The sequence below is a fragment of the Leucopleurus acutus genome (assembly GCF_964270905.1).
Source record: "Leucopleurus acutus genome assembly, chromosome: 1".
Lineage (NCBI taxonomy): Eukaryota > Metazoa > Chordata > Mammalia > Artiodactyla > Delphinidae > Leucopleurus > Leucopleurus acutus.
Window position 1 is genome coordinate 190,269,062 of NC_139142.1, and position 13,102 is coordinate 190,282,163.

The 13,102-nt window shown below is 37.5% G+C and overlaps 1 protein-coding gene across 6 annotated transcripts in view; it reads left to right on the forward strand.

Annotated features, from left to right (window-relative positions):
- MLLT10 (MLLT10 histone lysine methyltransferase DOT1L cofactor) overlaps nt 1-13,102 on the forward strand; it is a 248,288-nt gene that overhangs the window by 230,271 nt on the left and 4,915 nt on the right. For 5 of the 6 annotated variants that reach the window (XM_082853775.1, XM_082853770.1, XM_082853772.1 and 2 more), the window contains 7 exons: nt 1,516-1,633; nt 2,979-3,051; nt 6,286-6,440; nt 8,375-8,563; nt 9,148-9,236; nt 9,372-9,733; nt 10,788-10,884. In XM_082853775.1, coding sequence (XP_082709901.1) covers nt 1,516-1,633; nt 2,979-3,051; nt 6,286-6,440; nt 8,375-8,563; nt 9,148-9,236; nt 9,372-9,733; nt 10,788-10,884 — 1,083 coding nt within the window. Of the gene's footprint in view, nt 1-1,515; nt 1,634-2,978; nt 3,052-6,285; nt 6,441-8,374; nt 8,564-9,147; nt 9,237-9,371; nt 10,180-10,787; nt 10,885-13,102 lie in introns of those variants that run through there. The other variant, XM_082853773.1, reaches the window with a different exon arrangement.

Consider the following 13,102-nt stretch of genomic DNA (forward strand, 5'->3'; position numbering starts at 1 on the left):
TACTGACTTCGTATACGTATCTTTAATAAGAGGAAAAATGAAGCCCAGAAATTGACCAGTTGAACTTAGACATTACAGTATGAACTATGAAATATACCCTTTGAAACAATGGAAAGCAAGGACAGGATTCTACATCACGGGGACTATTACTATGAATTGTAAAGGCCAACATTTATGCTTAGGAAGTTGGCTAGAGGCCGAATATTAATGTCAGGGTCTGAGTCTTTCCAGAAACACAGTTTATTCTCTTGTTTATATTTTGCTTGTTGTCACTATTATGTCGTCTTGTTCTCTTTTGTGCAGTTAAACATGTCAAAATGTCCCACATCTTTTGTTCTGCTGTTATTCAGCTGCTTTATATTAAAAATGCCTCAGTTCTTTTAAATTGTTTTCCAGAATTTTGTTTTGCAATAACTACACAATGATTTTGTTTTTATGAAAGGTTAAGTTTGATTTCATTCATGAAAAAGAAAAAGAAATCTACTTTGAAATTCGTGGTTCTGTTAAGTCTGAAAAGTATTTCAGGCTAGTAATAGCCTTCTGTGAGTTAACAGTGTTTTGTGTACAAGAGATTTGCTTCTAAAATGCCACATTTTTAAGGTTATAATATTCTTGGAAAGTGGGAGAAAGTATTCACATCAAAGAAGGCATTTTTATTACTTTGGATTACGCAAGACTTTGGCCAGCCTCCTTAGCTTCATCTGTTTAAGGGTTCATTTTCGCTTGTTTGGCACAAGTCCCAGTGGAGGCCTTCAGAATTGTGGTTAGCAACATGAATGAATCACAAACTGTGGACTAGCTCTTCAGTTCGTAGAGCTGGCTTACTGCCAAAAAGACAGTGCCTTATATGGGGTCAGGGCAAAGCTGTGATTCGTTGAGCCCTGCATTGTATAGAAAACATACTTGTGATGCCTGTTTGCTTTCTTTTAAAATAAAACAAAACAAAACAGAAAAAGCAGCAGGCTTCCAAGTCTATCAGAATAGGAAGTAACAAAATAGTGTGCAGGTTTTACTAATGACAGAGTTAAGCAATAGAAATATGGCTCTGTATAGTTAAAATACTAAAGGTAGAAGTTGGACCTTTTGACCTCCTCAGCCAGCCTGTGAGGTAAGAGATTGAAACATTTGTTAGACATCTGTTGTCTCCCTGCCCTTATTTTGTAAATGGTTTAATAAGATTAAATAACTAGTCATATGTTCACATGGTTACCATGCCACTGGTTTTGGTATCAAATAGGTACTTTGAAATTAAAGCATGAATAGTTAACTTTGTGCCAATCCTTTTTCTTTCTCTCTCTCACTTTTTTATTTTTTTAAATTTAGAGTTATGTAACTTTCCAGAAACTGGAATATTGGAACGGTGAAACAAGAATGAAATTCGCTCTTCAGAAAGTCAGACATTTTTGCTCATATTCTTAGGTTGGAGAAAGTAGTTGTTACTAGTTCTATTAGGAGGAAGAGTGTTAAGGTATTTTTAAGTATAATTCATTTGTCTTTGTAATTCTTTTCATTTAGGCAAATACTCTAGCTGGATCTTCTCTTAGTCAGGCATCATCTCATATATATGGCAATAGATTAAATCCAAATTCATCAATGGCAGCTCTTATAGCTCAGTCTGAAAATAATCAAACAGGTAAGATTTCAAGAATTTTTAAACTCTAAAATTCTGTTCCCTTCCCCCAATGTAATTTTTACCCCCTTCAGGTCATTTGATTTGAAAGATCTAAAGGTGTGGTTAATAAGTAAAATCTAAAGGGTGGGTGGGGGGTGCCCCTCCCTTTTTAAATCAAAAGAATCACAGTTGGAAGTAAATAGTATGCTGTGCTGCAAAATAGTGATGTGCTTTTTTACTGTCTGAAATGTAAATGTTTAAGCAGAGCCATCAGCAGGCAGGAATGCTAGTGTCTCCTGTGACTTTTGTGATTGATGTGTTCAGTGCTCAGTTCTGTGCAATGAAAGTAACATAACACTGGGCTTTTCTGTGAATAGCCTCAATCTTTATTTGCATAATTCATGAAATTGCATTACACAAACTTGGTAAAAAAATCCTGTTAGAGAATTTCTACAGTGTTTAGTAATCCTGTGAATTTTTACCAGTTGACATTTTGTAGCGTTTGCCTCTTGTACTGTTTTAATGAGCCACTGGATTTGCTTTGTCTCATTCCATCCTTAAGGATTTGTTGACATGTCCAAGTAGTCATGCCTGTTTGGGGGAAGGGAATGGGTTTAGCAGTTCACCAAGAATGGATCAGTCATGTCTTTACACTTTAAGGGTCAGAGGTTACCTGACTCAGAATAAGGGGAGGACAACCTTAAAGAGGCCAGATAGGATGATTTTATAAGGAACTAACTGTAGGGGAAATACAAGTTATTTTTCAAGCAGAGATATTCGGTGTTACCTAAGGAATATTTTGAAGAAATTAATTTCTTTTTCCTTTTAAATACAGAATTCTGTATTCCTACTTGTTATTGTCCATTTGGATATTTAGTGTTATGTGAAATGATCCATATAATAGATACACTTTCAGTGTGTAGCTCTATGTAATACATATGTATTTTATGACTTGTCTTGGAATGCAAAGTGTTAAAATATACAAAGCATAAGGATTTGCTGTGATAAGCATACAGATTAGCTGTCCACAGCTGTGATTCATTACTTTAACCGTAGAAATTAAAAGTGGCTGAGGGGAGGGTACTGCAAATGGAAACCACGCTTCTGTGCTGTAAAATTGAAAGGAATGAAAGAACGAACATAATCCATGGCCTTCTCCACCCACAAAAAACGTGTAGGGACAACGCCTTACGTGCCACAGTTCAGCAATTCTAAACTAGCAACATACTAGATCTTCTACTTTCATAGGAACTGCAAAGATAGTGGTAAAGGTTTTATGTATGTTTTAGAAAAAATCAGGGCCAGAGCTTAAAACCTGTTATCTAGTGAGAGTCACTTTATCAGCTGTGAAATATTTACACTGCAGATCAAGAACTCGGAGACAATAGCCGCAGCCTTGGTGGCAGAGGAAGCTCACCCAGAGGGAGTCTCTCACCAAGGTAAGCGTTATTTGCACTGCAAAGTATCGGCATTTCGCGATTTGGAAACTTCTTTAACTCATATCAGCAGAGCATACATTTGTGAGGCTATAAAAGCATTCTATAGATAAGAAGCATGTCTGGACAGTCAAGAAAAATGATTCTAAATTGACTTGAATATTAATTTAAACACATGGTTAGATTTGTAAGCTTTGTAAAAGATATACCTTTTCTTGGATTTCTAATGAATTTCAGCTCTCTTGTATATTTAGCTCCTGGTACTATTAATATATTAATTTGGGTAATTCTTTTTGGTTAGAGAATAGTCTTAAAAGTCTCTTAGGGCTTCCCTGGTGGCGCAGTGGTTAAGAATCTGCCTGCCAATGCAGGGGGGACACGGGTTTGATCCTTGGCCTGGGAAGATCCCACATGCTGCAGAGCAACTGAGTCCGTGTGCCACAACTACTGAAACCCCTGCGCCTAGAGCCCATGCTCTGCAACAAGAGAAGCCACTGCAATGAGCAGCCCGTGCACCGCAAAGAAGAGTAGACCCCGCTCGCCACAACTAGAGAAAGCCCCCACGCAGCAACAAAGACCCGACACAGCCAAAAATAAAAACAAAACAAACAAAAAAAGTCTCTTAAAGCTGCAGACTCCAGGCTTTCAACTTTGGGTTCCAGTTTCAGCTCTGTTGTGGGCAATGCACTTAACCCTTTAGTCTCTAGTTCCTAATTCAGTAAATGAAGTTCTTGTGGCTCATCTCTGAAATCCCTCTAGTTCTTAAAATTGTCTGAAGCAAAGTATAGCAAATATGTTACATTGTTCTGTGAAATTATCTTAGATATTATATGAAAGACTTCAGGTAGCATTTATTAATATATAATATATAAGGTTATTCCTGCGAATAGCACATTAGGCTATCGTTTTATTAACTTTATTCCACTCTCAACTCCTATCCCTTTTTCTAGTTTGTTTTCTCTCTGTTCTCTAATTTTGTAAACTGCCTCAAGCATAGTATTAGATTGGGTGAGAATGGAGCAGAAGGAGGAAGAAGCCCATTCAAGAATCTTTTTCAACTGTGGAAATTTTAAAATTCTATTAAAAATAAAATTTTTTCTGCCATGGCTACCGTAAATATCACTGTTGTTATGTTGCTAATATATATGGGAATGTCTGTTAAGGAACATCTTTAACGTTAGAGAGATTAGTCCAATAACCTCTAATTTTGCTATTTTCTAGTGCTGCATCAGTAGTGCCTTTTTTCTAATCCCTGAGTGAACTAAAGGTAGTATTGTTTTTCCTAATTGAACTCTGCAAAAAATTAAATAGTATTCTTTTGAAACTAGGAGTTTGAAGTACAATTATAACATCATCTGACCAATTTATAATTTATGCTGTGTTACTTCTGTACTGTTTTATTCTTTTTTTTTCAAAGAAGAAAGTTAATGGCTTTTTTTTGCTCATATGTTTAGTGGAGGAAGCGTCTCTGTGTTCTCCTTTTTCTTTTTTTAAATTTATTTTTGGCTGCATTGGGTCTTTGTTGCTGAGCTTGGGCTTTCTCTAGTTGTGGTAAGCGGGGGCTTGTCTTCTTTGCAGTGCATGGGCTTCTCATTGCGGCGGCTTCTCTTGTTGTGGAGCATGGGCTCTAGGCGCGCGGGATTCAGTAGTTGCAGCGCACGGGCTCAGTTGCTCTGTGGTATGTGGGATCTTCCCGGACCAGGGCTCAAACCCGTATCCCCTGCATTTGGCAGGCGAATTCTTAACCACTGCGCCACCAGAGAAGTCCCCGTGATCTCCTTTTTTTTTTTTTTGCGGTACGCGGGCCTCTAACTGTTGTGGCCTCTCCCGTTGCACAGCACAGGCTCTGGACGCACAGGCTCAGTAGTTGTGGCTCACGGGCCCAGCCGCTTCACAGCATGCAGGATCTTCCCGGACCGGGGCACGAACCCGCGTCCCCTGCATCGGCAGGTGGACTCTCAACCACTGTGCCACCAGGGAAGCCCCCCTGTGTTCTCCTTTTAAACTTAAAATATCATGCAAGCTACCTAGAAATTATTCAGGATTCCTTACTGCAATTTTGCATTGTGCAGTTCTTCATGTTTCATTAGCTAAATGGTATTTAACACAAAAAAATGGCACTAAATTACTTTAGCACATATTTCCAACTGTATATTATTCTTTAAAAATCAGCCTGAAATATAATGGCCTAAATTATCCTGGCAATAATATACTATTTGGAAAGGGATGGGCAGCTGTATGTAGCATGTGATGTTTACATGTGGAATAAAAAGCCTCATTTGTTTAACTTCTAATTTAAAGAGATTTTTGGAGAGATGCATATCAGGGATGCGGCAGAGCACTCTCAGGCTGTTGGAAGACCTGAGCTGTAGCCCAGCTCTGTCACTTACTAGCGGCGTATCTTTGGACAAGTCACTAAAGCCCCATCTTGTTTCCTCAGATAGAAATGGAGCCAGTAAGGCAGGTTTTGACTTCTCACTAGGTTGTTGTGAAGTTAACTGGGTGGAAACACTTCAGAAACTCTAAAGCCCTTTACTAATTTATTATATTTTTATGGAGGCTGGAGAACAGAAATGGCCACATTTACTTATTTAAAACAAAAAGTGGATGAGAGAACATAACATGTTCATCTTAATATAAGTGATACTTGTTTTGGAAGAGGTTTAGGTTGTTATCATTTGAAGTACAGATGTAAGACATTTTAGAAAAAATTTGTATAAAGGGCTCAAAAATTGCTTTGGTCTGGATAATGTTCCCTAATTCTAAAAATACTTGAAACTAAGTATTTTTGAATTTATAACAAAATACTCCTTCAAAATTGTTTAAAAATTCTTTTTACTGATATTTGAGATTTTGTGGTTATGAATTAAAATGCTCTCTACTTTATTATAATTGTACAGTGTCTTTCTAGTCCTGTCTTTCTCCCTTTTGTCTTATAAAGTTGCATCAAGTTCTTTTACAGCCTATTTCAGAGATTATTAGTGGTGTGTTTATATATTTTCTAGTGGTTTTTAATTATTGAGCATGGCCAGCTATTTCCTTGATTTTTACCATTTGGGGAGGAAGGATGGTAATTACTAAATTTTAGGGTAGATTATGGTTTTATTGTTCTAACATAGGCAGCCCGGTGTTAGAAAACTTGTACAGGAGAAGGCTCAGCGTAAGGTGAGAAATGTGAATGTGCTTCCTTCAAAGGGTCCTTCTTCTGTTTAACCTGAGGATTAATGTTTCCTACAGGTCCCCTGTAAGTAGCTTACAGATCCGCTACGATCAACCAGGCAACAGCAGTTTGGAAAACCTGCCCCCAGTAGCAGCCAGCATAGAGCAGCTTCTGGAGAGGCAGTGGAGTGAAGGACAGCAGTTTTTATTAGAACAGGGCACTCCTAGTGACAGTAAGTATTCTCTTCTTGTGTTTAAAGAAAGATCAATAATGGATGGATGGATGGATGAACAGATAGGTGGATAGATGTTGAAGTCACACTTCATCAACAATAGCATTGAAATTATGATATGTCTTACATAATATGGTGAGAAAGTGTAATGTAGTGGCTCAGTAGAACAAATGCTACAGGTTTCTGCTTGGACTTGAATTTTGTTTTTACCTGTTATTAACAGTGTGATCTTAGGCAAGTTTCTTAATGTCATTGTGCTTTTAGATTTCCATTTGTAGGATGGGAATAATTACCTATATCATAGTATTGTTTTGAGGGTTAAATGACATAGAATATATAAAGAACATGGCCTGACTCATGGAATTCACTGGTTTTTGTTACTTTTTATAATTATTAAAATATTGGTACATTGTTTCTCCATTGTACTTTGTTCTAATCAATTTTTAAAAGTTTTACTAAAATACGAGTTATAGCTTCTTTTAGCTTAGTTGTTTGAATCAAACTTGCTCATCTTTGGAGAATTTGTTTTAAAAAATGTGTATAGTCAAGTATGGCCAACTCTCTTGATTTTACAATTTGGGTGAGAAAGGAGAATAATTACTAAATTATATATATAACTTATATATATATTATCTATATCATTTACTTGCTAAATTATGTAATATATATTACATATACATATTTAGTATCTTTACAGTTTTAAGTATTAAGGAGAGCCATGGGTGAAAAATGCCAAACACAAAAACTGTTACTACAGATACTGTTAACTAGAGAAGTGGCCTAATGTTAAGGATATATATATATCTGGGGGAAGGAAATAATAGGTGTTTTGGTTTGGTTTTTAATCATTTTGGGGGTGGGAGGTATAAGCTTTTGCTGCTTTAATTTTTAAAAACAAAACAAAATATTTTGCTTATTGTTACACAGGTGCCACAAATTGGTATTTTTATGAATGGTGCTCTGACAAAAAATGCTAATTGTGAGGAAATTCATGCCGGGATAATCCTTTGAACATGATAGCTGGAGGACAGGTTTAGCTTAGTCTTACTGCATCTCATTTGGGTATACTAAGGGTTTATTTGTGGGATCTTGAAGAGGAGGGATAAAAGTTAAATCCTTGGGAAATGACCGTATGTGTCTGTACCAGTAGAATTGTGTGTTTTCAACGCCCTGAGGGCATGTTAAACAAATACAACTTTTTAATACATAGAACTTTTAAAGTGTCATTCACTGCAGCATCACACAGGCCTCTCTCTCTGCTGTGTCGAGAGGTCTGAGAGCTGTGGCAGGAATGGAAACGGTATTTGAGGTGGTAAGGCAGGACAGAAGCTGAGCCTGTATGCAGATGACGTGCCTTCCCATGGAGCCGGGAGAGGGACTGCGGTGCACACACACTGCTCTCTGCTGGGCGAATGTGGATCCACAGGCCTAGCGGCTGGGCTTCCTAGTCCTGGGTCAGGTGGCTTGCTTAACTCAACCCAGCAACAAACAAATACTTGTGCTCTTTATTTGTGGCAAAGGATATTGGTGTGATTCTTTGCCCTTTGAAATATGATTTTAATGAAAAATCATGGCGAGCACCTTGAATTTTTAATTAGGTTTTCATTTTGATGAAAATAAAGTGTTCTCATGATTTTTCTTTGAGAATGGAAATTACCTGAACTAGGTTGGATTTTTTTGGTATGTGGCGACAAAGTTTCCACATGGTATATCTAGGAACAGTATCCCTTTATGCTTACATAGGTACAAATATATTATGGTATATTTATATCTACATATAAATTTAGGAATAGAACCTAGTCACTTAGAAATGCTTTATAGAATTTCTACTTTTCTATTTTAATTTATTTCTAAAGTTATTGACACTTAAGTCCATAAAATACCTAGTCCTGTGTATGAAATTCTTTATTAAAAACCATTCAAATGTCTGCTAGTTTTAGGAATGCTGAAGTCATTACACCAACTTCAAGTAGAAAATCGAAGATTAGAGGAACAGATTAAAAACTTGACTGCCAAAAAGGAACGCCTTCAATTATTGAATGCACAGCTCTCAGTGCCTTTTCCAACAATAACAACAAATCCCAGCCCATCTCATCAAATGCATGCATTTTCAGCACAGAATGGTAAGTATGAATTTATTGTGGATCTAAAGAAAGTACGATGGACTTCCATTATCTTTTTCATAATAACTGAATAATAACTGGTCACCAGTTATATGCAGATGTAGAAAAGGAATGATAAATTATTTTCTATGAGCATAAAGAATCCTGTTCATGTAGAGAACAAACGTATGGACACCAAGGGGGAAAGTGGTGGTGGGGGGATGAATTGGGAGATTGGGATTGACGTATATACACTAATATGTATAAAATAGATAACTAATAAGAAACTGCTGTATAAAAAAATAAAATTCAAAAAAAAAGAATCCTGTTCAGTGTTCAATTTGAATTTGCTCTAACTTCTTTAGTACAGAATTTAATGGTAAAATTTAAATATGTAATGATCTCTTTATTGATTTAAAGCCATGATATTCAGTATAGATAAAGATTTTTTTCATTCAAATTGGTCTTAAGAATAACAAGGCTTAATATTTAAGTGTTTTTAATGCGGGCTTCAGGGTAAGCTTTTTTAGACAAGCCTTTAATCTTACACATAATGTAATTTAACAGGTAAATAGGTTTCTTTTTCTTCGTCTTTTTTAATCTAGCTCCTACTACTGATTCCTTGAACAGCAGTAAGAGCCCTCATCTAGGAAACAGCTTTCTACCTGATAATTCTCTTCCTGTATTAAATCAGGTAATTTGGGTGTGGTTAGTTTCATTTGTGTGTTTCACTTATGAACAGTAGTATATCACATTAGATGGTTTAAAATTATTTTAAACAGTTTCGCTGTGTTGTTTACAACTTAGTTTCTATTCTTTCTTACGTTAGGACTTAACCTCCAGTGGACAAAGCACCAGCAGCTCATCGGCTCTTTCTACTCCACCTCCTGCTGGGCAGAGTCCAGCTCAGCAGGGCTCAGGCCTTAGTGGAGTTCAGCAGGTCAATGGTGTGACAGTGGGGGCACTGGCTAGTGGAATGCAGACTGTAACATCCACCATTCCTGCCGTGCCTGGAGTGGGTGGAATAATTGGAGCTTTGCCAGGTAACCAACTGGCAATTAATGGCATTGTAGGAGCTTTAAATGGGGTTATTCAGACCCCTGTCACAATATCCCAGAACCCTACCCCCCTCACCCACACAACTGTACCACCTAATGCAGCACATCCAATGCCAACTACACTGACTAACAGGTAAGAAACTTACTTAAATACCTTTTGGGTTTTTTAGTGCAACATGGTACCAGTGCTGTCCATACTTTAGATTGGGATTTTTAAATGTGTTCCTTGTTAGATGTACTCTAAGAAATTAAAACCCACCAAACTTAACATATTATACCAAGAGCCATTTATTTTTGACACTTAAGTAATTCAGGTTAAAACAAAATTAAATCACCTTTCGTAACAAAGCATTAGGTATATTCTATACTGAAAATTTCAGTTTTGATCTGTGATGTGTGTTTTAAATGCTAATTTTTCTTATCCCCGTGTATATTGCCTTCATGTGTCATAAATCCTGAAGAAAAGTAATATTATAATGAAGATCACATAGGAATGTTGGTTTCTTAAAATTCAGCTGTGTAATTTTGTTAGCTTTGTTGTCAAAGATTTTGATATAATATGAAGGTCAAATATTTATCTTGAATTTCCAGGGAGTGAGACTCACTGTTTCACTGTAGTGGAATTTCATTTGAATGGCAAAGCCATGTTGTTATTGCACATACTTTTGAGGAATAAGTCATTTTAAATGGATTTGCAATGGATAGTAGTAAACTGTTTCTTCTGGCTCTCTTTTCATTGGTGCTTAATTTTACCGACCATTGGGAATGTAAAAAAAGTTTAGGTCAAATCAATTAGTAGTATGTTTGGATTCTTTCTTTGTTTTAAATATGTGTCACTTAGTGTGGGTTAAATTATCCTTGAATGATTAAAAATAAAGTATTACATGTTCATGTTATAAACACATGTAAATTTTTATTCCATAAAACAACTGAGTGCCTGCTTGGTTTACAGTATAAAGGGAAACAAAACATTTACTGACAATGTGAATTCTTGTTTACCTGTATATGTGCAGAGAGAGAGAGAAAGAGAGATAAAAGAAATTTGTGCATCATTGTTTTCAAAAAGTGTTATGGTTAGAAAGTTGTTAAGTTATTAAACATCAAATTGAAACAATTGTTCATTTTACATTAAAAAAAAAACATTAAAAGGTATACGGTAGAAAGTAAGAATTTTCATCGTTTTTCAGTGCCTCAGGACTCGGATTACTTTCTGACCAGCAAAGACAAATATTTCTTCATCAACAGCAATTCCAGCAGTTGTTAAATTCTCAACAGCTCACACCAGTAAGTTCTTCCTTTTGATAATACTTGATCTTTATTAGGAGCAAGTGATCCAAGCTATAATAACTATTCAGCATAGGTATAGATTGCCCACTTTGTGAAATGACATTGTGCTGTAGTCTGTGATACCTGCAGTTACATTATATTGATTCATCGACAAATACTAGAACGTGGTCTATGCAGCTCTGGTAGACTCTGTATTTTCATGGAGCTTCATTCTGATAGAGGCGATGGACGATAAATACATACACACCTTTTGGTAGTGATGAGTGCTGGGAAGGAAAATGCAGCAGGATAAGGTGGTAGATAACAGTCGGATGAGAGCCATCTTAGATAGGATGGTCCAGCCTCTGAGTAGGTGACTTTTGAGCACACACCTGAATAAAAGTTGAAGGAGCATGACTTTCTGACATGGGGGTGTGTGGAAGAGAACATGCACTCAAGGTGGAGGGACCAGGGCCTGTGTGCTGTGTGACTGGGCTGGTGTGGAGGAGAGCAGTCAGACGGGTGAGCGTGGGCTGCAAGGTTGTGGGCTGCCTTGTTTGGCTCTCCATGGCATGGAATTTAGATTTACCTTAAGTGTGATGGAAAGCCATTGGTGATTTGTTTTTAAAAAACCTTTCTTTGTGGAAATAAACATTCAGGTGTATAAGAAGTAGAGAGTATGGTATACTGATTGCCTAGCTTTAATAATTATCCCAGTTAAAAAACTCTTTTTTCGTATATCCTCATTTTTCCTTTCAGAATTTTAAAGAATTAATTGTAGGGCTTTTGTTTGTTTGTTTGTTATTTTGGCCGCGTAGCATGGCATGCAGGATCTTAGTTCCCTGACCAGGGATCGAACCCGCGCCCCCCGCAGTGGAAGCTCGAAGTCTTGACCACTGGACTGCCAAGGAAGTCCTGTAATTGCAGGGCTTTGAACACAATAGTGACATGACATACAGTGACGTTTAGATTCGCGGGATTCTCTGAAGTCAGTAGGGAATGAAATCTAATGTCTCAGGACTGAGCCCTGGGCACCCTGGAGGAGGAGAGTAATCTAGTCAAGGGTCTAGGGAAAAAGTGGCCAGTGAGTTAGCACAGAGAGTGGTGGCCTAGTTCCGTGTGAAGAAACATTTCAAGAAAGGGAGGACTCAGCTGCGTAGAATGCTTCTGGTGAGACAAGTAAGAACTGCCCATTGGATTTGGGTGTCTGGAGCTTTTTGAGAACGTGGTTTTGCTGAGAAGTGAAAAGCTTCACTGAGTGGTTGGGAAGAAAATAGGAGAGGAAGCGAAGATGGGGTACAGGCAACTCAAGATATTTTACCGTAAAGAGCAGAGAAATGAATCGGCAGCTAGCATTAGAAAGACGTGGTCTAAGGGGGGTAGTTTCTAATCATTTTGAAAATGACAGCGTATGTGTATGTTGATGGGGAATTTTCTGGTGCAGAGAGAGGAGGGATAACGCCAGGGCAGCAGAGCTCTTCAGCAGAGAGCAGCTTCCCCTGTGATAAGAGGGAGGCAGAGAGGCTGTCGGTGGGTTTTATGACAGGAGGTTGAGGAAACCCACTTCTAATGTTTGTAGTTTTTAAATGGGAATTATAAGTAAAGTCATCAGCTGAGGGGGATAGGGATATTGTAGTTAGAGGAGAGAAGGAAGGTGTGGAACATATCTTGGAGGTGGGGAGAGAACTAAGGCAGATGTGGGAGGGTGTGTCTAGCACACCTCACTGCTAGGAGAACACCCATTTAATTAACTTTGGGGTTTCAGCCTTTGTTTGTAACTTCTTTCTAAAATACATCTACCTACTTTCTTGCTTTAGTCAAAAATGTATTGAAAATGTCTGTTTTACAATTCTGGATCATTGTCACTGTCACTGTTCTTAACAGTGGTATAAGGATAGAGTCTATATAAATTCTTAAACGCTTACACTAAAATGTAATCTTGTTTTCTTATCTCTTGCCTCATCTTAATATGAAGTTCTGGAATTCAGTTTATTTGGGGTTCTTCCTGTTAATCAAGATTTTACTCTAAGAACAGCACATACAGGTGTCTCGTTTCTGGAACGTGGTTGATCAAGGAATTTTTAGCACAAATTATTACCCAGAGACCAGGAAGACTGAGTGGATTAGACTTGACGTTTCCTTTGCAGCCAAGGTTGTGGCGTGAGGTTTGTTTATTTACAAGCATCAAACTTCACATAGTCAGGAATGGTGCTGTGAGGCACCTCCCTCCTCCCAC